At 44.5% G+C, this 21,738-nt stretch overlaps 1 protein-coding gene across 1 annotated transcript in view; it reads right to left on the bottom strand.

Annotated features, from left to right (window-relative positions):
* The window catches only part of LOC310782225 (MAM domain-containing glycosylphosphatidylinositol anchor protein 2), a gene marked incomplete at both ends in the record, with an annotated part of 178,161 nt that overhangs the window by 104,711 nt on the left and 51,712 nt on the right, over positions 1-21,738 (bottom strand). Inside the window, 2 exons of the mRNA XM_083642908.1 lie at positions 16,416-16,653; positions 16,834-16,925. Of these exons, the coding sequence (XP_083499034.1) occupies positions 16,416-16,653; positions 16,834-16,925 (330 nt within the window). The remainder of the gene's footprint in view (positions 1-16,415; positions 16,654-16,833; positions 16,926-21,738) is intronic.

The raw sequence follows: 21,738 nt of genomic DNA on the forward strand, positions 1-21,738 counted from the left end.
GGAAACAGCGCAGTGAACATATCAAAAGAGAGGCATTTGATGAAAGGCCTGCATGTCCAGACCAGAAAACCGGAAAGCAGAAATGAACTGGGGAACATCTTGTCTCCACCAGTAGCGAGTAGCGACCAAACAACAGTTACACCTTGCACCCTGTAGGTGAGTCAGGTTCCTCTTTATCAGGGTCAGTGAAGGAAGAACATGATGAGCACAGTCCTCAGAACAAAGTGAAACAGACAGACACTTTAGAGTACAATGAGAATAGACAGAGAGAGGCAGGCCTGCTCCAAGCTTTACATCACTCAAATTCATTTCATAAAAAAAAAAGAAAAGGTGTACAGGTAGGTAGTGTTTATTAAACCAGCTCATTGTTGTTGTTGTTATTTTTAATCAACTGATCACTTATTTGCTCAATTTATTAACTGCTGCAGTGATTCTTTTGATTGGCAGATGCAATGGGCGGTGCCCGAGTTTAAGGTGTGAGTGCGTTGCTTATTGATGGAATAATCATGATAGGACTCACCTCCCATGCAAGAAGAGAGAGGTGACTTTCAATACTACCACTCATTTCCGCTAATACTGTATATAGTTATGATGATGATGAGTGTGACGAGTTGGTAACGGCTCAAATGATCAAATATTCGGTGTTGACCACTGGCTTTTTTTTACTGTCAAAACTCCATACGTTAACCCAATGGCGTTTGCATTCTGAGGCCAGAATGAGATTTCAGAATCAGAGCCATAGGATGGCAATAATCACATCACATGATCTAACAAGACACACCCACTGAACACACATTCAACATAAAGGCTAATGAGAAGATTAATCAGTTAAATCCCTGTTAGAAGTTTGTGGGTTGTGTCATGTTCTAGACCATTGGTTCTCAAATGGGGGTCCGGGGACCCCCAGGGGTCCGTGGCACTTTGCAAGGGGGGCCGCGAAAGGTTTCAGGAAAATAAAAATAAACACTTTTTGTTGTGCAAAAGCTTCATAGTTCAATGAAAATATTTTATGCTTTAAATCCAAAATGGTTCATGGATTACATTCTAATCTAACAAACCCATCAATTTGAAAAGTCAAGCACGTTACCGTGGAAACAATTAAGCTTAGCCCAAAATCACAAATCAGAATGAGGGGGTCCCCGGTATATTTTCTATCTTGTAAGGGGTCCTTGGCTGAACAATATTTGAGAACCTCTGTTCTAGACTCGCCTCAACACTTGTATATATATGTATATATATATATATATATATATATATATATATATATATATATATATATATATATATATATAGGTATATATATACACCTGTATATTTAGGTTCTTCATACTGATAGTGGCTGATGGGGGGAGTCTGTGTCCTTGCTAGCAGACCACACTCATACATTACAGCATTCCCCCGCAACGAGAAAATAAGTTGTTTGCCATATTATTGCTGTTTTGCAAAAAGGGATAAATCATGAAGGAATGGAAAATAATAAATACTCCCTTTCATAAAGTCGCACTGTGGGCTGGGGCTAAGTCCTGGTTTGGGTTTCGGGAGCCGGAGCCAACGCTAACGCTGGGACAGCCGGAGAGCTCCAAAGTGTTCAGACTGGAGCCTCTTTAGGCACAAATCTCTTTCCAGCTCCTTCCCACAGCACGCCGCCCTGGCAGACCTGCGGCTGTAATCTCCTCCCGACGCTTTTATTAAGACTTCTAATTGCTGCTCTGGCTCGCTCCCTTCAGGAGAACAGGCGGCGCAACAAAAGCCCGGCTCGTTCACCCGAAAACAGGCCGCGGGGCATATGGCACGGCACCGGCACCAGGCACTTTAGTACACACTGTGCCGCGCAGTGCCGCAGCACTGTCCTCTGAGTCACGCCATCACTGTGTGCACGCTCAGCACACCGCCGCCACGCTCCTCTCAATCACACCGTCAATCTGGCTGAAAGAAAACAACAACACGCGTAACAGGCGTTCTCAAGCAAAACAGCCCGGCCAAATCCAGGTGTTGTATAGCAGCAGTGCAGATAGCAGGAAAAGTCAGTTAGGGCTGCAAATAACTAATTCTTTTCATAATCGATTAATCTGTGGATTATTTTCTCGATTAATAGATTCGTTGTTTGGGTGTATAAAATGTGAGAAAATGGTAGCAAATGACAATCAGTGTTTCCCAAAGTCCAAGATGACGCCCTCAAATGTCTTGTTTTGTCCACAACTCAAAGATAATATCAGTTTACTGTCCTACAGGAGTAAAGAAACCAGAAAATATTCACATTTAAGAAGCTGGAATGAGAGAATTTTGACCTTTTCTCTTAAAATTGTACTCGATAGTACAATTTGTACAATAGTTGTCGATTAATTTTTCTGTCGATCGACTAATCGATTAATCGGTTAACCGTTGCAGCTCTAAAATCCGGGATGTCATTTCCTACGACAGCAACATGACAACGCAACACTGTGATCATATTTCCTCGCCCGGCATCTTACAGCAACAATGAAAGCTTAAGAGGCGACCACATCGTAGCCTGAACGAAACCTTTCATGGCATGATGATCACAATGGAGTCCTCGTTTGTCCTCATTTCGCTAAGTCACGCGATCATTTTGAAACGTTAAAGGAGCTGCGTTGACGCGTCGTCGGCGTGGCCTCGGCACTCCAAAAGAAAAGAGCGGCACTACTTAGAAGAGAATGAGCAAACGATCTGGGCAGGTGCGATTGATCACGCTGTTTTAGAGCGTGGGGATTATCAAAGGATTATCTAACAATAATGATGCACCCAAGGTCGACGACGCGCAGCTTTCAAGTCGCAGCGCGGCAGCGAAGGTGTGTGTGATGGCAAAACAGAGGGAGATAGATAGAGGGGAAGGGTGTGTGTGTGTGCGTGTGTGAATGTATTTGTGTTTGTGAACGTACGTGCTCCAACTGTCAATAATGTAAGAGAGGGAAAATAGCTCAACTACAAACCCATAGGCTATCACGAAAGACGAAGACAACAGCAGCCACAACAAGCACATAATACAAAAACCAAGACCCCGCTTATCAGTACCGAGCACACGACTACAGCCAACTCACAGCAAACCCAGACGTTCCCGACGCCGGCAGTCACGCCGGCCCCATGGGGAATCCCGCGCATATGGAAAATATGGGGATGAGTGACTGGCGATGGAGTTCCGAGCGGGAAACTCGTGGGCATCTTTGAGGCGCCGGGATCGATCGGGTCGCTTCCCTTGGCGGGGTGGACGGGCGATGAAGTAATGCGCGCTGACACCAGAGCATTACCGCCCAGTAGCTGCTCATTGATTGACCTCACACTGTTGAGTACAGATAAAGACCCCCCATTCCTAGACCATCACATGTGTTATCGTCTGGTCTCCTCTCTGTCCATTCCTAGACCATTACATGTGTTATCATCTGGTCTCCTCTCTGTCCATTCTTAGACCATCACCTGTGTTATCATCTGGTCTCCTGTCTGTCCATTCCTAGACCATCACATGTGTTATCATCTGGTCTCCTGTCTGTCCATTCTTAGACCATTACATGTGTTATCATCTGGTCTCCTGTCTGTCCATTCTTAGACCATTACATGTGTTATCATCTGGTCTCCTGTCTGTCCCTTCCTAGACCATTACATGTGTTATCATCTGGTCTCCTGTCTGTCCATTCTTAGACCATTACATGTGTTATCATCTGGTCTCCTGTCTGTCCATTCTTAGACCATCACATGTGTTATCATCTGGTCTCCTGTCTGTCCATTCCTAGACCATCACATGTGTTATCATCTGGTCTCCTCTCTGTCCCTTCCTAGACCATCACATGTGTTATCATCTGGTCTCCTGTCTGTCCATTCTTAGACCATCACATGTGTTATCATCTGGTCTCCTGTCTGTCCATTCTTAGACCATCACATGTGTTATCATCTGGTCTCCTCTCTGTCCATTCCTAGACCATTACATGTGTTATCATCTGGTCTCCTGTCTGTCCCTTCCTAGACCATCACATGTGTTATCATCTGGTCTCCTGTCTGTCCCTTCCTAGACCATTACATGTGTTATCATCTGGTCTCCTGTCTGTCCCTTCCTAGACCATCACATGTGTTATCATCTGGTCTCCTCTCTGTCCCTTCCTAGACCATTACATGTGTTATCATCTGGTCTCCTCTCTGTCCCTTCCTAGACCATTACATGTGTTATCATCTGGTGTCCTGTCTGTCCATTCTTAGACCATCACATGTGTTATCATCTGGTCTCCTGTCTGTCCATTCCTAGACCATTACATGTGTTATCATCTGGTCTCCTCTCTGTCCATTCCTAGACCATTACATGTGTTATCATCTGGTCTCCTGTCTGTCCCTTCCTAGACCATCACATGTGTTATCATCTGGTCTCCTGTCTGTCCATTCTTAGACCATCACATGTGTTATCATCTGGTCTCCTGTCTGTCCATTCCTAGACCATTACATGTGTTATCATCTGGTCTCCTCTCTGTCCCTTCCTAGACCATCACATGTGTTATCATCTGGTCTCCTGTCTGTCCATTCTTAGACCATCACATGTGTTATCATCTGGTCTCCTGTCTGTCCATTCTTAGACCATCACATGTGTTATCATCTGGTCTCCTGTCTGTCCCTTCCTAGACCATCACATGTGTTATCATCTGGTCTCCTGTCTGTCCCTTCCTAGACCATCACATGTGTTATCATCTGGTCTCCTCTCTGTCCCTTCCTAGACCATTACATGTGTTATCATCTGGTCTCCTGTCTGTCCCTTCCTAGACCATTACATGTGTTATCATCTGGTCTCCTGTCTGTCCATTCTTAGACCATCACATGTGTTATCATCTGGTCTCCTGTCTGTCCCTTCCTAGACCATCACATGTGTTATCATCTGGTCTCCTGTCTGTCCATTCTTAGACCATCACATGTGTTATCATCTGGTCTCCTGTCTGTCCCTTCCTAGACCATCACATGTGTTATCATCTGGTCTCCTGTCTGTCCATTCTTAGACCATCACATGTGTTATCATCTGGTCTCCTGTCTGTCCCTTCCTAGACCATTACATGTGTTATCATCTGGTCTCCTGTCTGTCCCTTCCTAGACCATTACATGTGTTATCATCTGGTCTCCTGTCTGTCCCTTCCTAGACCATCACATGTGTTATCATCTGGTCTCCTGTCTGTCCCTTCCTAGACCATCACATGTGTTATCATCTGGTCTCCTCTCTGTCCATTCCTAGACCATCACATGTGTTATCATCTGGTCTCCTCTCTGTCCATTCCTAGACCATTACATGTGTTATCATCTGGTCTCCTGTCTGTCCATTCCTAGACCATTACATGTGTTATCATCTGGTCTCCTGTCTGTCCCTTCCTAGACCATTACATGTGTTATCATCTGGTCTCCTCTCTGTCCATTCCTAGACCATCACATGTGTTATCATCTGGTCTCCTCTCTGTCCATTCCTAGACCATTACATGTGTTATCATCTGGTCTCCTGTCTGTCCATTCCTAGACCATTACATGTGTTATCATCTGGTCTCCTGTCTGTCCCTTCCTAGACCATTACATGTGTTATCATCTGGTCTCCTCTCTGTCCATTCCTAGACCATCACATGTGTTATCATCTGGTCTCCTCCTACATGTGTTATCATCTGGTCTCCTCTCTGTCCCTTCCTAGACCATTACATGTGTTATCATCTGGTCTCATCTCTGTCCATTCCTAGACCATCACCTGTGTTATCATCTGGTCTCCTCTCTGTCCATTCCTAGACCATCACATGTGTTATCATCTGGTCTCCTGTCTGTCCCTTCCTAGACCATCACATGTGTTATCATCTGGTCTCCTGTCTGTCCCTTCCTAGACCATTACATGTGTTATCATCTGGTCTCCTGTCTGTCCCTTCCTAGACCATTACATGTGTTATCATCTGGTCTCCTGTCTGTCCCTTCCTAGACCATTACATGTGTTATCATCTGGTCTCCTGTCTGTCCATTCCTAGACCATTACATGTGTTATCATCTGGTCTCCTCTGTGTCCATTCCTAGACCATTACATGTGTTATCATCTGGTCTCCTGTCTGTCCATTCCTAGACCATCACATGTGTTATCATCTGGTCTCCTCTCTGTCCCTTCCTAGACCATTACATGTGTTATCATCTGGTCTCCTGTCTGTCCATTCCTAGACCATTACATGTGTTATCATCTGGTCTCCTCTCTGTCCATTCCTAGACCATTACATGTGTTATCATCTGGTCTCCTCTGTGTCCATTCCTAGACCATTACATGTGTTATCATCTGGTCTCCTGTCTGTCCATTCCTAGACCATCACATGTGTTATCATCTGGTCTCCTCTCTGTCCATTCCTAGACCATTACATGTGTTATCATCTGGTCTCCTGTCTGTTCTCTGTCCATTCCTAGACCATTACATGTGTTATCATCTGGTCTCCTCTGTGTCCATTCCTAGACCATTACATGTGTTATCATCTGGTCTCCTGTCTGTCCATTCCTAGACCATCACATGTGTTATCATCTGGTCTCCTGTCTGTCCATTCCTAGACCATTACATGTGTTATCATCTGGTCTCCTCTCTGTCCATTCCTAGACCATTACATGTGTTATCATCTGGTCTCCTGTCTGTCCATTCCTAGACCATCACATGTGTTATCATCTGGTCTCCTCTCTGTCCATTCCTAGACCATTACATGTGTTATCATCTGGTCTCCTGTCTGTCCATTCCTAGACCATCACATGTGTTATCATCTGGTCTCCTCTCTGTCCATTCCTAGACCATCACATGTGTTATCATCTGGTCTCATGTCTGTCCCTTCCTAGACCATTACATGTGTTATCATCTGGTCTCCTGTCTGTCCCTTCCTAGACCATTACATGTGTTATCATCTGGTCTCCTGTCTGTCCATTCCTAGACCATTACATGTGTTATCATCTGGTCTCCTGTCTGTCCCTTCCTAGACCATCACATGTGTTATCATCTGGTCTCCTCTCTGTCCATTCCTAGACCATTACATGTGTTATCATCTGGTCTCCTCTCTGTCCATTCCTAGACCATTACATGTGTTATCATCTGGTCTCCTCTCTGTCCATTCCTAGACCATTACATGTGTTATCATCTGGTCTCCTCTCTGTCCATTCCTAGACCATTACATGTGTTATCATCTGGTCTCCTGTCTGTCCATTCCTAGACCATCACATGTGTTATCATCTGGTCTCCTCTCTGTCCATTCCTAGACCATTACATGTGTTATCATCTGGTCTCCTGTCTGTCCATTCCTAGACCATTACATGTGTTATCATCTGGTCTCCTGTCTGTCCATTCCTAGACCATCACATGTGTTATCATCTGGTCTCCTGTCTGTCCATTCCTAGACCATCACATGTGTTATCATCTGGTCTCCTGTCTGTCCATTCCTAGACCATCACATGTGTTATCATCTGGTCTCCTGTCTGTCCATTCCTAGACCATCACATGTGTTATCATCTGGTCTCCTGTCTGTCCATTCCTAGACCATTACATGTGTTATCATCTGGTCTCCTGTCTGTCCATTCCTAGACCATTACATGTGTTATCATCTGGTCTCCTGTCTGTCCATTCCTAGACCATTACATGTGTTATCATCTGGTCTCCTCTCTGTCCATTCCTAGACCATTACATGTGTTATCATCTGGTCTCCTCTCTGTCCATTCCTAGACCATTACATGTGTTATCATCTGGTCTCCTCTCTGTCCATTCCTAGACCATTACATGTGTTATCATCTGGTCTCCTGTCTGTCCATTCCTAGACCATTACATGTGTTATCATCTGGTCTCCTGTCTGTCCATTCCTAGACCATCACATGTGTTATCATCTGGTCTCCTGTCTGTCCATTCCTAGACCATCACATGTGTTATCATCTGGTCTCCTGTCTGTCCATTCCTAGACCATCACATGTGTTATCATCTGGTCTCCTGTCTGTCCATTCCTAGACCATCACATGTGTTATCATCTGGTCTCCTGTCTGTCCATTCCTAGACCATCACATGTGTTATCATCTGGTCTCCTGTCTGTCCATTCCTAGACCATTACATGTGTTATCATCTGGTCTCCTCCTACATGTGTTATCATCTGGTCTCCTGTCTGTCCATTCCTAGACCATCACATGTGTTATCATCTGGTCTCCTGTCTGTCCATTCCTAGACCATCACATGTGTTATCATCTGGTCTCCTGTCTGTCCATTCCTAGACCATCACATGTGTTATCATCTGGTCTCCTGTCTGTCCATTCCTAGACCATCACATGTGTTATCATCTGGTCTCCTGTCTGTCCATTCCTAGACCATTACATGTGTTATCATCTGGTCTCCTCCTACATGTGTTATCATCTGGTCTCCTGTCTGTCCATTCCTAGACCATCACATGTGTTATCATCTGGTCTCCTGTCTGTCCATTCCTAGACCATCACATGTGTTATCATCTGGTCTCCTGTCTGTCCATTCCTAGACCATCACATGTGTTATCATCTGGTCTCCTGTCTGTCCATTCCTAGACCATCACATGTGTTATCATCTGGTCTCCTGTCTGTCCATTCCTAGACCATCACATGTGTTATCATCTGGTCTCCTGTCTGTCCCTTCCTAGACCATCACATGTGTTATCATCTGGTCTCCTGTCTGTCCCTTCCTAGACCATCACATGTGTTATCATCTGGTCTCCTGTCTGTCCATTCCTAGACCATCACATGTGTTATCATCTGGTCTCCTGTCTGTCCATTCCTAGACCATTACATGTGTTATCATCTGGTCTCCTGTCTGTCCATTCCTAGACCATTACATGTGTTATCATCTGGTCTCCTCTCTGTCCATTCCTAGACCATTACATGTGTTATCATCTGGTCTCCTCTCTGTCCATTCCTAGACCATTACATGTGTTATCATCTGGTCTCCTCTCTGTCCATTCCTAGACCATTACATGTGTTATCATCTGGTCTCCTGTCTGTCCATTCCTAGACCATTACATGTGTTATCATCTGGTCTCCTGTCTGTCCATTCCTAGACCATCACATGTGTTATCATCTGGTCTCCTGTCTGTCCATTCCTAGACCATCACATGTGTTATCATCTGGTCTCCTGTCTGTCCATTCCTAGACCATTACATGTGTTATCATCTGGTCTCCTCTCTGTCCATTCCTAGACCATTACATGTGTTATCATCTGGTCTCCTGTCTGTCCATTCCTAGACCATTACATGTGTTATCATCTGGTCTCCTGTCTGTCCATTCCTAGACCATCACATGTGTTATCATCTGGTCTCCTGTCTGTCCATTCCTAGACCATCACATGTGTTATCATCTGGTCTCCTGTCTGTCCATTCCTAGACCATCACATGTGTTATCATCTGGTCTCCTGTCTGTCCATTCCTAGACCATCACATGTGTTATCATCTGGTCTCCTGTCTGTCCATTCCTAGACCATCACATGTGTTATCATCTGGTCTCCTGTCTGTCCATTCCTAGACCATTACATGTGTTATCATCTGGTCTCCTCCTACATGTGTTATCATCTGGTCTCCTGTCTGTCCATTCCTAGACCATCACATGTGTTATCATCTGGTCTCCTGTCTGTCCATTCCTAGACCATCACATGTGTTATCATCTGGTCTCCTGTCTGTCCATTCCTAGACCATCACATGTGTTATCATCTGGTCTCCTGTCTGTCCATTCCTAGACCATCACATGTGTTATCATCTGGTCTCCTGTCTGTCCATTCCTAGACCATTACATGTGTTATCATCTGGTCTCCTGTCTGTCCATTCCTAGACCATTACATGTGTTATCATCTGGTCTCCTCTCTGTCCATTCCTAGACCATTACATGTGTTATCATCTGGTCTCCTCTCTGTCCATTCCTAGACCATTACATGTGTTATCATCTGGTCTCCTCTCTGTCCATTCCTAGACCATTACATGTGTTATCATCTGGTCTCCTGTCTGTCCATTCCTAGACCATTACATGTGTTATCATCTGGTCTCCTGTCTGTCCATTCCTAGACCATCACATGTGTTATCATCTGGTCTCCTGTCTGTCCATTCCTAGACCATCACATGTGTTATCATCTGGTCTCCTGTCTGTCCATTCCTAGACCATCACATGTGTTATCATCTGGTCTCCTGTCTGTCCATTCCTAGACCATCACATGTGTTATCATCTGGTCTCCTGTCTGTCCATTCCTAGACCATCACATGTGTTATCATCTGGTCTCCTGTCTGTCCATTCCTAGACCATTACATGTGTTATCATCTGGTCTCCTCCTACATGTGTTATCATCTGGTCTCCTGTCTGTCCATTCCTAGACCATCACATGTGTTATCATCTGGTCTCCTGTCTGTCCATTCCTAGACCATCACATGTGTTATCATCTGGTCTCCTGTCTGTCCATTCCTAGACCATCACATGTGTTATCATCTGGTCTCCTGTCTGTCCATTCCTAGACCATCACATGTGTTATCATCTGGTCTCCTGTCTGTCCATTCCTAGACCATTACATGTGTTATCATCTGGTCTCCTCCTACATGTGTTATCATCTGGTCTCCTGTCTGTCCATTCCTAGACCATCACATGTGTTATCATCTGGTCTCCTGTCTGTCCATTCCTAGACCATCACATGTGTTATCATCTGGTCTCCTGTCTGTCCATTCCTAGACCATCACATGTGTTATCATCTGGTCTCCTGTCTGTCCATTCCTAGACCATCACATGTGTTATCATCTGGTCTCCTGTCTGTCCATTCCTAGACCATCACATGTGTTATCATCTGGTCTCCTGTCTGTCCCTTCCTAGACCATTACATGTGTTATCATCTGGTCTCCTGTCTGTCCCTTCCTAGACCATTACAGGTGTTATCATCTGGTCTCCTCTCTGTCCATTCCTAGACCATTACATGTGTTATCATCTGGTCTCCTCTCTGTCCATTCCTAGACCATTACATGTGTTATCATCTGGTCTCCTGTCTGTCCATTCCTAGACCATCACATGTGTTATCATCTGGTCTCCTGTCTGTCCATTCCTAGACCATTACATGTGTTATCATCTGGTCTCCTCTGTGTCCATTCCTAGACCATTACATGTGTTATCATCTGGTCTCCTGTCTGTCCATTCCTAGACCATCACATGTGTTATCATCTGGTCTCCTCTGTGTCCATTCCTAGACCATTACATGTGTTATCATCTGGTCTCCTGTCTGTCCATTCCTAGACCATCACATGTGTTATCATCTGGTCTCCTGTCTGTCCATTCCTAGACCATTACATGTGTTATCATCTGGTCTCCTCTCTGTCCATTCCTAGACCATTACATGTGTTATCATCTGGTCTCCTCTGTGTCCATTCCTAGACCATTACATGTGTTATCATCTGGTCTCCTGTCTGTCCATTCCTAGACCATCACATGTGTTATCATCTGGTCTCCTCTCTGTCCATTCCTAGACCATTACATGTGTTATCATCTGGTCTCCTGTCTGTCCATTCCTAGACCATCACATGTGTTATCATCTGGTCTCCTGTCTGTCCCTTCCTAGACCATCACATGTGTTATCATCTGGTCTCCTCTCTGTCCATTCCTAGACCATTACAGGTGTTATCATCTGGTCTCCTCTGTGTCCATTCCTAGACCATTACATGTGTTATCATCTGGTCTCCTGTCTGTCCATTCCTAGACCATCACATGTGTTATCATCTGGTCTCCTGTCTGTCCCTTCCTAGACCATCACATGTGTTATCATCTGGTCTCCTCTCTGTCCATTCCTAGACCATTACATGTGTTATCATCTGGTCTCCTCTGTGTCCATTCCTAGACCATTACATGTGTTATCATCTGGTCTCCTGTCTGTCCATTCCTAGACCATTACATGTGTTATCATCTGGTCTCCTCTCTGTCCATTCCTAGACCATCACATGTGTTATCATCTGGTCTCCTGTCTGTCCATTCCTAGACCATTACATGTGTTATCATCTGGTCTCCTGACTGTCCCTTCCTAGACCATCACATGTGTTATCATCTGGTCTCCTGTCTGTCCCTTCCTAGACCATTACATGTGTTATCATCTGGTCTCCTCTCTGTCCATTCCTAGACCATTACATGTGTTATCATCTGGTCTCCTCTCTGTCCATTCCTAGACCATTACATGTGTTATCATCTGGTCTCCTCTCTGTCCATTCCTAGACCATTACATGTGTTATCATCTGGTCTCCTCTCTGTCCATTCCTAGACCATTACAGGTGTTATCATCTGGTCTCCTGTCTGTCCATTCCTAGACCATTACATGTGTTATCATCTGGTCTCCTCTCTGTCCATTCCTAGACCATCACATGTGTTATCATCTGGTCTCCTCTCTGTCCATTCCTAGACCATTACATGTGTTATCATCTGGTCTCCTGTCTGTCCCTTCTTAGACCATCACATGTGTTATCATCTGGTCTCCTCTCTGTCCCTTCCTAGACCATTACATGTGTTATCATCTGGTCTCCTGTCTGTCCCTTCTTAGACCATTACATGTGTTATCATCTGGTCTCCTCTCTGTCCCTTCCTAGACCATTACATGTGTTATCATCTGGTCTCCTCTCTGTCCCTTCTTAGACCATCACATGTGTTATCATCTGGTCTCCTCTCTGTCCATTCCTAGACCATTACATGTGTTATCATCTGGTCTCCTGTCTGTCCATTCCTAGACCATTACATGTGTTATCATCTGGTCTCCTCTCTGTCCATTCCTAGACCATCACATGTGATCATCTGGTCTCCTCTCTGTCCATTCCTAGACCATTACATGTGTTATCATCTGGTCTCCTGTCTGTCCATTCCTAGACCATCACATGTGTTATCATCTGGTCTCCTCTCTGTCCATTCCTAGACCATTACATGTGTTATCATCTGGTCTCCTCTCTGTCCATTCCTAGACCATCACATGTGTTATTGTCTGGTCTCTTCTCTGTCCATTCCTAGACCATCACATGTGTTATCATCTGGTCTCCTGTCTGTCCATTCCTAGACCATTACATGTGTTATCATCTGGTCTCCTGTCTGTCCATTCCTAGACCATTACATGTGTTATCATCTGGTCTCCTGTCTGTCCATTCCTAGACCATTACATGTGTTATCATCTGGTCTCCTGTCTGTCCATTCCTAGACCATTACATGTGTTATCATCTGGTCTCCTCTCTGTCCATTCCTAGACCATCACATGTGTTATCATCTGGTCTCCTGTCTGTCCATTCCTAGACCATTACATGTGTTATCATCTGGTCTCCTCTCTGTCCATTCTTAGACCATCACATGTGTTATCATCTGGTCTCCTGTCTGTCCATTCCTAGACCATTACATGTGTTATCATCTGGTCTCCTCCTACATGTGTTATCATCTGGTCTCCTGTCTGTCCCTTCCTAGACCATTACATGTGTTATCATCTGGTCTCCTGTCTGTCCATTCCTAGACCATTACATGTGTTATCATCTGGTCTCCTGTCTGTCCATTCCTAGACCATCACATGTGTTATCATCTGGTCTCCTGTCTGTCCATTCCTAGACCATCACATGTGTTATCATCTGGTCTCCTCTCTGTCCCTTCCTAGACCATTACATGTGTTATCATCTGGTCTCCTGTCTGTCCATTCCTAGACCATTACATGTGTTATCATCTGGTCTCCTGTCTGTCCATTCCTAGACCATTACATGTGTTATCATCTGGTCTCCTGTCTGTCCATTCCTAGACCATTACATGTGTTATCATCTGGTCTCCTCTCTGTCCATTCCTAGACCATCACATGTGATCATCTGGTCTCCTCTCTGTCCATTCCTAGACCATTACATGTGTTATCATCTGGTCTCCTCTCTGTCCCTTCCTAGACCATCACATGTGATCATCTGGTCTCCTCTCTGTCCATTCCTAGACCATTACATGTGTTATCATCTGGTCTCCTCTCTGTCCATTCCTAGACCATTACATGTGTTATCATCTGGTCTCCTGTCTGTCCATTCCTAGACCATTACATGTGTTATCATCTGGTCTCCTGTCTGTCCATTCCTAGACCATTACATGTGTTATCATCTGGTCTCCTGTCTGTCCATTCCTAGACCATCACATGTGTTTTCATCTGGTCTCCTCCTACATGTGTTATCATCTGGTCTCCTGTCTGTCCATTCCTAGACCATCACATGTGTTATCATCTGGTCTCCTGTCTGTCCATTCCTAGACCATTACATGTGTTATCATCTGGTCTCCTCTCTGTCCATTCCTAGACCATCACATGTGTTATCATCTGGTCTCCTGTCTGTCCATTCCTAGACCATTACATGTGTTATCATCTGGTCTCCTCTCTGTCCATTCCTAGACCATTACATGTGTTATCATCTGGTCTCCTGTCTGTCCATTCCTAGACCATTACATGTGTTATCATCTGGTCTCCTCTCTGTCCATTCCTAGACCATTACATGTGTTATCATCTGGTCTCCTCTCTGTCCATTCCTAGACCATCACATGTGTTATCATCTGGTCTCCTGTCTGTCCATTCCTAGACCATTACATGTGTTATCATCTGGTCTCCTCTCTGTCCATTCCTAGACCATTACATGTGTTATCATCTGGTCTCCTGTCTGTCCATTCCTAGACCATTACATGTGTTATCATCTGGTCTCCTGTCTGTCCATTCCTAGACCATCACATGTGTTATCATCTGGTCTCCTCTCTGTCCATTCCTAGACCATTACATGTGTTATCATCTGGTCTCCTCTCTGTCCATTCCTAGACCATTACATGTGTTATCATCTGGTCTCCTGTCTGTCCATTCCTAGACCATTACATGTGTTATCATCTGGTCTCCTGTCTGTCCCTTCCTAGACCATTACATGTGTTATCATCTGGTCTCCTCTCTGTCCATTCCTAGACCATTACATGTGTTATCATCTGGTCTCCTGTCTGTCCCTTCCTAGACCATTACATGTGTTATCATCTGGTCTCCTGTCTGTCCCTTCCTAGACCATTACATGTGTTATCATCTGGTCTCCTCTCTGTCCATTCCTAGACCATTACATGTGTTATCATCTGGTCTCCTGTCTGTCCATTCCTAGACCATTACATGTGTTATCATCTGGTCTCCTGTCTGTCCCTTCCTAGACCATTACATGTGTTATCATCTGGTCTCCTCTCTGTCCATTCCTAGACCATTACATGTGTTATCATCTGGTCTCCTGTCTGTCCATTCCTAGACCATTACATGTGTTATCATCTGGTCTCCTCTCTGTCCATTCCTCCCCAATAATCTCCATCATTACAGTGGAGGCCACTGTCAGTAAGCACTAAATGGATTGTAAGTGTGCTAATGTACTTTGGCAACAATTTATTTATTTTATATACGTAAATAAATAAATAAATCTTCAAAAGGTTCATATGCTCTATTGAATAAGATAATTAAGAATGAATGCAAAGCTGTCCAGTATCCAAAGAGTAGCATACAGCTGCTTTTCTCCTCTAATAATTCCGTCTTCTCTGTAAGACTTAATATAATACTGAACCCTAACCCATTTCATAATGTCAACACCTACGTCTTGTGTTATTGGAACAATTTATGTACAACAGAGAAGCAGAGAGTCAGAGAAGCAGAGAGTCTAAACCTGATAAAGAAATGGCTGTTGTAACACTGTTCTATTAGCTAGCGCTCAACATGCCATGGTTGAAACTACGAAGCTGCAGTTCGGTGGACAAGGTGGACTGGTATGTTCTGTTATTTACATGCTGTAGTAGACAAACGTTAGTCGGAACAGTGGTGGTGAAAGCCAATAGACCCTTTTCACAGCATCCATTTTGATGTGTCAGATCAGGTGTAACGAATAAATGCTGCCGATTACACCTGTGTTTTACCCTGCTTTGACACTCAAAATGGCTGCTGTGAAAAGGGTCTATTAGATGGAAGGACAGGAATGGATGTTTAGCCTCTGATTAGTTGGACTGATGGAGTCAGGTTTGGTTCGCAGGAATCCAATTGAACAGCTGTTGCAATAATGTGTTCACCGGTACTGCGATAAAAAAGTACGTGTAATAATAATAACTCCAAACTAGACAGCAGGGGTTCTTAAACTTTTTCAGCCTGGGACCTGAGTATTGGAAATTTAGTCAGGCCGTGTGCCACAGTCTAATGAGGACACTCTTGTCCTGTGGGGCATAGGCCCCAGAAACCTTTAGAGTTTAAGAAACGCTGCCAATGGTTTCTTTTGAACTCACTAATAGCTATCTACTATACAGGCATTTCAATTTTCAAGTTAAAATTTGTCATTTAAATTATGCAGTATGATTACAGCGGCTACAAGATGTCTGTGTGATTGCGCTGTGCTGAACGCGTCGGGGTAGACGTGTAGATGCGTCGTCGTCGTGACACAAAGGGGTGTGAGACTCACCAGTTGTGGACGAGATGTTGACGTCGATGCTGATCTCGGGAATGCCGCCTCCCTTCAGCGCCGCCACACAGGTGTAGGTGCCGAAGTCGGTGAACTTGAGGTCGATGATGTCGAGGTTGGTGGTCCCGGGGGAGATGTCGGGGTCCGTCTGGGTGATCACCATGCGCTCCGAGCTCCGCAGGGCGCGGCCGTTCTTCAGCCAACTGAACGTCAGCTCCTCCGGCGGCGTCGCCTCCACCTAGCGCCGCACACACAGGACGCTGTCGTTTATCTCCTTATTGGTGCCATATTGACTGGAACGCTTGATGTGTGAATTTACTTTTGTTTCCTGCGTGTTAGAAGCTAGAATGTGTGTGTGTGTGTGTGTGTGTGTGTGTGTGTGTGTGTGTGTTCCGTCAGTCCTATGCCTTGGCCGTACCTGACAGGAGATTTTGACTTCGCGTCCAATCTGGATGTTGTCGTCGTTGTGGTAGGGGTCAGGAGTGATCCAGAAACGTCCCTTTTTCAACGCTGCAACACAGACACCATCCATTGTATTAGAGTTGGATTCATACAGTACTTGTCCGGGAAGTTGGTGACATGCTGACGCAACACGATTACAAATCCAGAGAGGTTTTGGCTACGGTCACACTTGCCATTTTGATGTGATTTTGGCGAGATTTGATTCTAAAGATAGGATTTGATGAGATCACTCTGGCGTATGTCCACACTTCACCTGGGAATGGTCATCCATCTCCTATGACATCGTTCCTACTGTAAATCTGCGTCTGCTAATCTGTTTCCTGCTCACCCTCGGTATCTCTTTACATTGCTCATGAATATGCATATCAAATCAAATCACATTGATTTTGGAGATCCGATCGCAATATGAACCAAACTAAATGTTTGTGTAGCCACACCTGTTATTTGATAAGTCCTGGGGTGTCAGATGATTGAAAGTTGCACTGAAACAAGTGTAACAGTAGTCCTTGAAATGACACGTGTCGCCTGATATTCTCCATGTAAAAACGGGGAACCGCGAGTGGTTGATTCGAGGAGTTGATTTCAGAACCAACATCAAAACTGATTGCTACTGATTGAAGGTTTCAGAACACTGCAGCATTCGGGAAACACACACTCAAAACCCACACACAAACACAAACACACACACTCAAAACCCACACACAAACACAAACACACACTCAGAACCCACACACAAACACAAACACACAAACACACACACACACACACACACTGTGAAATTGGAGAGATACCTAACAAAATATCCACCGTTTCAAATCCAATTTGGTTTGCAAACTCCATTTGCAAAGCATAGCTCCTCTGAATGAAAACAGAGGATGATTTCATTGTAATGCATGCTGCACTGGTTCCAAACCCTGTGCCTACTGTTCAATTCATCTCCTCCTGACGCCGCCACGGAAATCTTTTCATCTAGCAATTCCCGAGTGACATTATCATATTCAGTTTGGTATAGGGGAAAGCCAAAAACAAAAGCTGCGCGTCAGATTTAAACACGGGAAATTGAATGTGCAAAACATTGCGATGCCCTGCCCTGCCCTGTCGCGCTGCTGCTGCACAGAGAGGGGAGAGGCGAGTGACACATGCCATCTCAGCATGATCCTCCACTCCGGCTTGGAAACCTGTGTCCCTCTTTCTGACACGACGTGTCAGATAAGTGTTGGAATCGTGTCAACACGGCTTCGCTGCACACGCTCATGAAAGCCTGTGTGGATTTGCATTCATTCATGTGTTCTGTATGTTCTCGTCTCCGAGGCGTCTCTGAGGCACACCTGTCAGTCATAATGTACATGTATGTCATTCAACAGCGTTGGCATAGAAACTGAAGGGATGACCTGTGATATGGTGCCGGTGCGGCTTTTTCTTTTTTTAAATATATAAATAATTGTAATTGTATTTTCTGTTTCAGGTACACTGTGCATACGTTACATAAATGATTAGTAGTACGAATAGTATGAATAAATAAAAGGACTGAGAGGTTGATATGCTGTGCTCTTCACTTCTCTCTTTGCAAAAAAACACATACAACACTGAAAGTACCAATAAACCCTTTTCACGGGGGCCATTTTCCAACTTCCAATCATGGAAGTTGGAAACCCTCATCACTGTTTTGCTTGCACCTGTGTTTACCCTGCCTTTTCGACACAAAGGGTCTATAATGTACACTGTACAGTAAGCAGTGAAAGGAGGGGTCGGCAGCAAGGCAGACTGTGCAAAACTGTGATTTTTCACCCCTGAAATTTACAATGTAAGCCAGCATGCCAAGATTCAATTTTCCTGAGAGGCAACATACACAATATGATAACACAGTATGTAGTCCGCAGTGGAAACCAAATGAAATAAGAACATCTACAAAGGAAAAAACAATTTCCTTCAATCACAGACGTCACACAGTGAAAACATCCCGAGTATAATGACACATAGCTGTAGTTATCTTGAGAGGCTTCCGTGTCTCCGTGACAACCTAAGAGTCGCTCGCTGCCTCTAAAGGAAGTGTTATCTCAGTCCGTCATCGCCCGCTTGTGTGCGTGTGAATGAGATGAACAGCTTTCCTGCTTAAACTCTCTCCGCTGTTCTGCTTAAACAAATGCAAACACATCTCTGCACTTAAGACTCTCTGAAGCACCTGCACTTATCTCTAAGACTGGAGTCATACTTGACTGGGAGCTTGTTTGTCAGAAGGAAATGAACACAGGTCATTCTCCCTGTCTTTCTGTGGTGAATTTTGTGAGTAGCCGTGCAGTACAGGATGTGCGAACTGGGCAATCCAACATTTGACAATTCTCTGGGGGGATGGATGGGTAATAATAATAATAATAATAATGATTGGATTTATATAGCGCCTTTCCAAGGCTCAAAGCGCTTACACAGAATCATTATTCGTTCACACCATTCGTACCGGTGGTTCAGAAGCGTGGCAGCCACACATTGGCGCTCAACGGCCCCTCATACGAGGCAAGGAGGGTTAAGTGTCTTGCCCAAGGACACAACGACAGCAGCTGGGAGGGAGCGGGGATCGAACCGCCAACCCTTGCGTCATTGGCCTACCCGCTCTACCTCCTGAGCTAAAGCCGCCCCTAAGTTCAGGGTAGTTAGCTACTAAGGGTAGTTAGTTCAGGTACAGTAATAGTTCAAAGACTAGAAGAACAGCTGCAATCATGATCCTTCCAGCCATATCAATGTGAATGTTGACAGTCGTTTGAATGGCAGCGAGAACGGACGCGAAAAGACCTACACCCCTTTGTCAAGTGACCAGAAATGACGTTCCCCTCCATCATCCTCCATAGTGAAACAAACTGGAGATACAGTGAATCACTTTGTAACACAGAGCTTCTTAGAACATTGAAAATGGATGTCCTGAGCAGTACGTTACGTGATTCGATTCCATGAAGAGCCACCCTAAAGACTTTGCATTGGTTCTTCTGCGCTGCAGCTTTTTTAAACCTCTACTTGTTTGCAGCCAGTTTGAACAACAGAAGGTGGGAGAACGTCCTCAGTCTCTAGATGGAGAGATGGAGTCTCTGGATAGAGCCTGAGAACTGACTGAGTCTATGGTCTATGATGTGATGGACGTAATTGTGTGAAGAAGTTAGAAAAGATTTTGAAGTGGTGGGCAGTTTTTCCTGAGATGAAAACCTCGAGTATAAATCCTCCATATCATATGCTCCAACGCAACTACTGTGTGTAAGAATGATGAAGTGGTCAATGCAAAAAAAGAGTTCAGTCAGCAGCTCCCAGCAGCAGCCAGCAGGTCATATTTAGTATGAAGTAGATTGCCAAGTACGCCATAGATCACCGTGCAAGAAATAAAATATTATAATGGACAAGCTAAGACAAGCAGCAAGATTAGGTTTGCCGAGTGGCTAATGACGGGGGCCATTCTGGTTCTACGGTGAATGGACTTCATAATAATAAGCCCTTTTCAGGCTGTCATGGTAACGGCGTCCATAGTGAGAAACAGGCGCATTACTTCCTTACCTTCCTGTGTGGAAACTTTATTTTTGCAAACAGATAGCTTTGGGTGAAGAACTTGTCGCCTTTCTCTAGTTTAGATGCAGGAGTCAACAAAAATATAGTCTTCATATTTCACAAATGTTAATTTTTGGCAGGTTGTGGAATTTAGCGAAGGTCAGGGCTGGAAACAGAAAGTAAAATTGCCTGTATCTCAATGTGGATGCTGTTACCATGATGTAGAAACGGGCCTAGTCTAGAACATATGTATTACTTTAAGCCTATGCCTAAGCCACTCATGTACATGTATATATTTACTCGATTTGATTGCACTGGCAAACATTGTGATTGTCTTTAGCTAGCTTTCCTACTTTTTATCTCTGTATATTGATCTGACCGCTACGCTGCATACAGACACTAAGGCCATGTCCAGACTAGGAGCCCGAATCTGATTTGTGAACTTTAATGACCTATTAATGATTCTATCCAGATTGGTTTTATGAGTCTGGATGCTCCAAGTCTGATTTGTGTCACTTGTCCCAAACCACATCTGGACACACAGATCCGACTTGAACACTTGCCCAAATCAGATTTGTGGCAGTGTGGACACTCTCCCAAATCAGATTTGCCAAACCAATCAAGATAATGATGGTTAATGACTTTAGCAGCAAATGGGATTTGCCTGTAATGTGAACATGGCCTAAGACAAATTCCTCCTACAGTATGTAACTTGCATACGTGTGGAAATAAAAGTGATTCTGATTCTGATTCTAAGTTATTTTGGCTACATTGTATTAGCCTAAATTGTACTCATAAGCAGCTCATGCATTTGGCATGTCATTGCTATTACTGTAATTGCTCATTATGTGTCCTCTTTTGCTGAACAGTGTGAACCCATCTCCCCTCTCCTTTGCTCCTGTACTGTCAAAACCAGTTACCCCTTTATCACCTACCTACCCACTCAGCAGCACTACAGATAAATCCCCGCTGACTTCCTAACCACGCTGCTTATCAGTTACCGCGCGGTGCGCACGCAAATATGCCAAGAAGAAGATGTATCTACTTGTGGGCGGAGGTCACTCACTGCTCCAGATACTGTACGCCTGAAATATAGATTTGCCTCGGAAGTAAATATTAAAGCCGCAGCAGGCGAGATTTTGTATGTAAAAATGCATCCGTCTTATCAGTCTAAATCACAAAGCAAAGCTGCAATATCAAATTAAATGGGATTCTGGTGTTGCGCGCCGTGTACACATCTCTGCCCGCAGGAGGCAGTGAATCAAATATGAAGAGGCAAAGCACAAACTGTCTCCTCACAGCAGCCAGCTGAGCACTCCGCCCAGAGAAGCTGAGC

This window comes from Poromitra crassiceps, assembly GCF_964638095.1.
Source record: "Poromitra crassiceps genome assembly, chromosome: 9".
Taxonomy (NCBI): Eukaryota; Metazoa; Chordata; class Actinopteri; order Beryciformes; family Melamphaidae; genus Poromitra; species Poromitra crassiceps.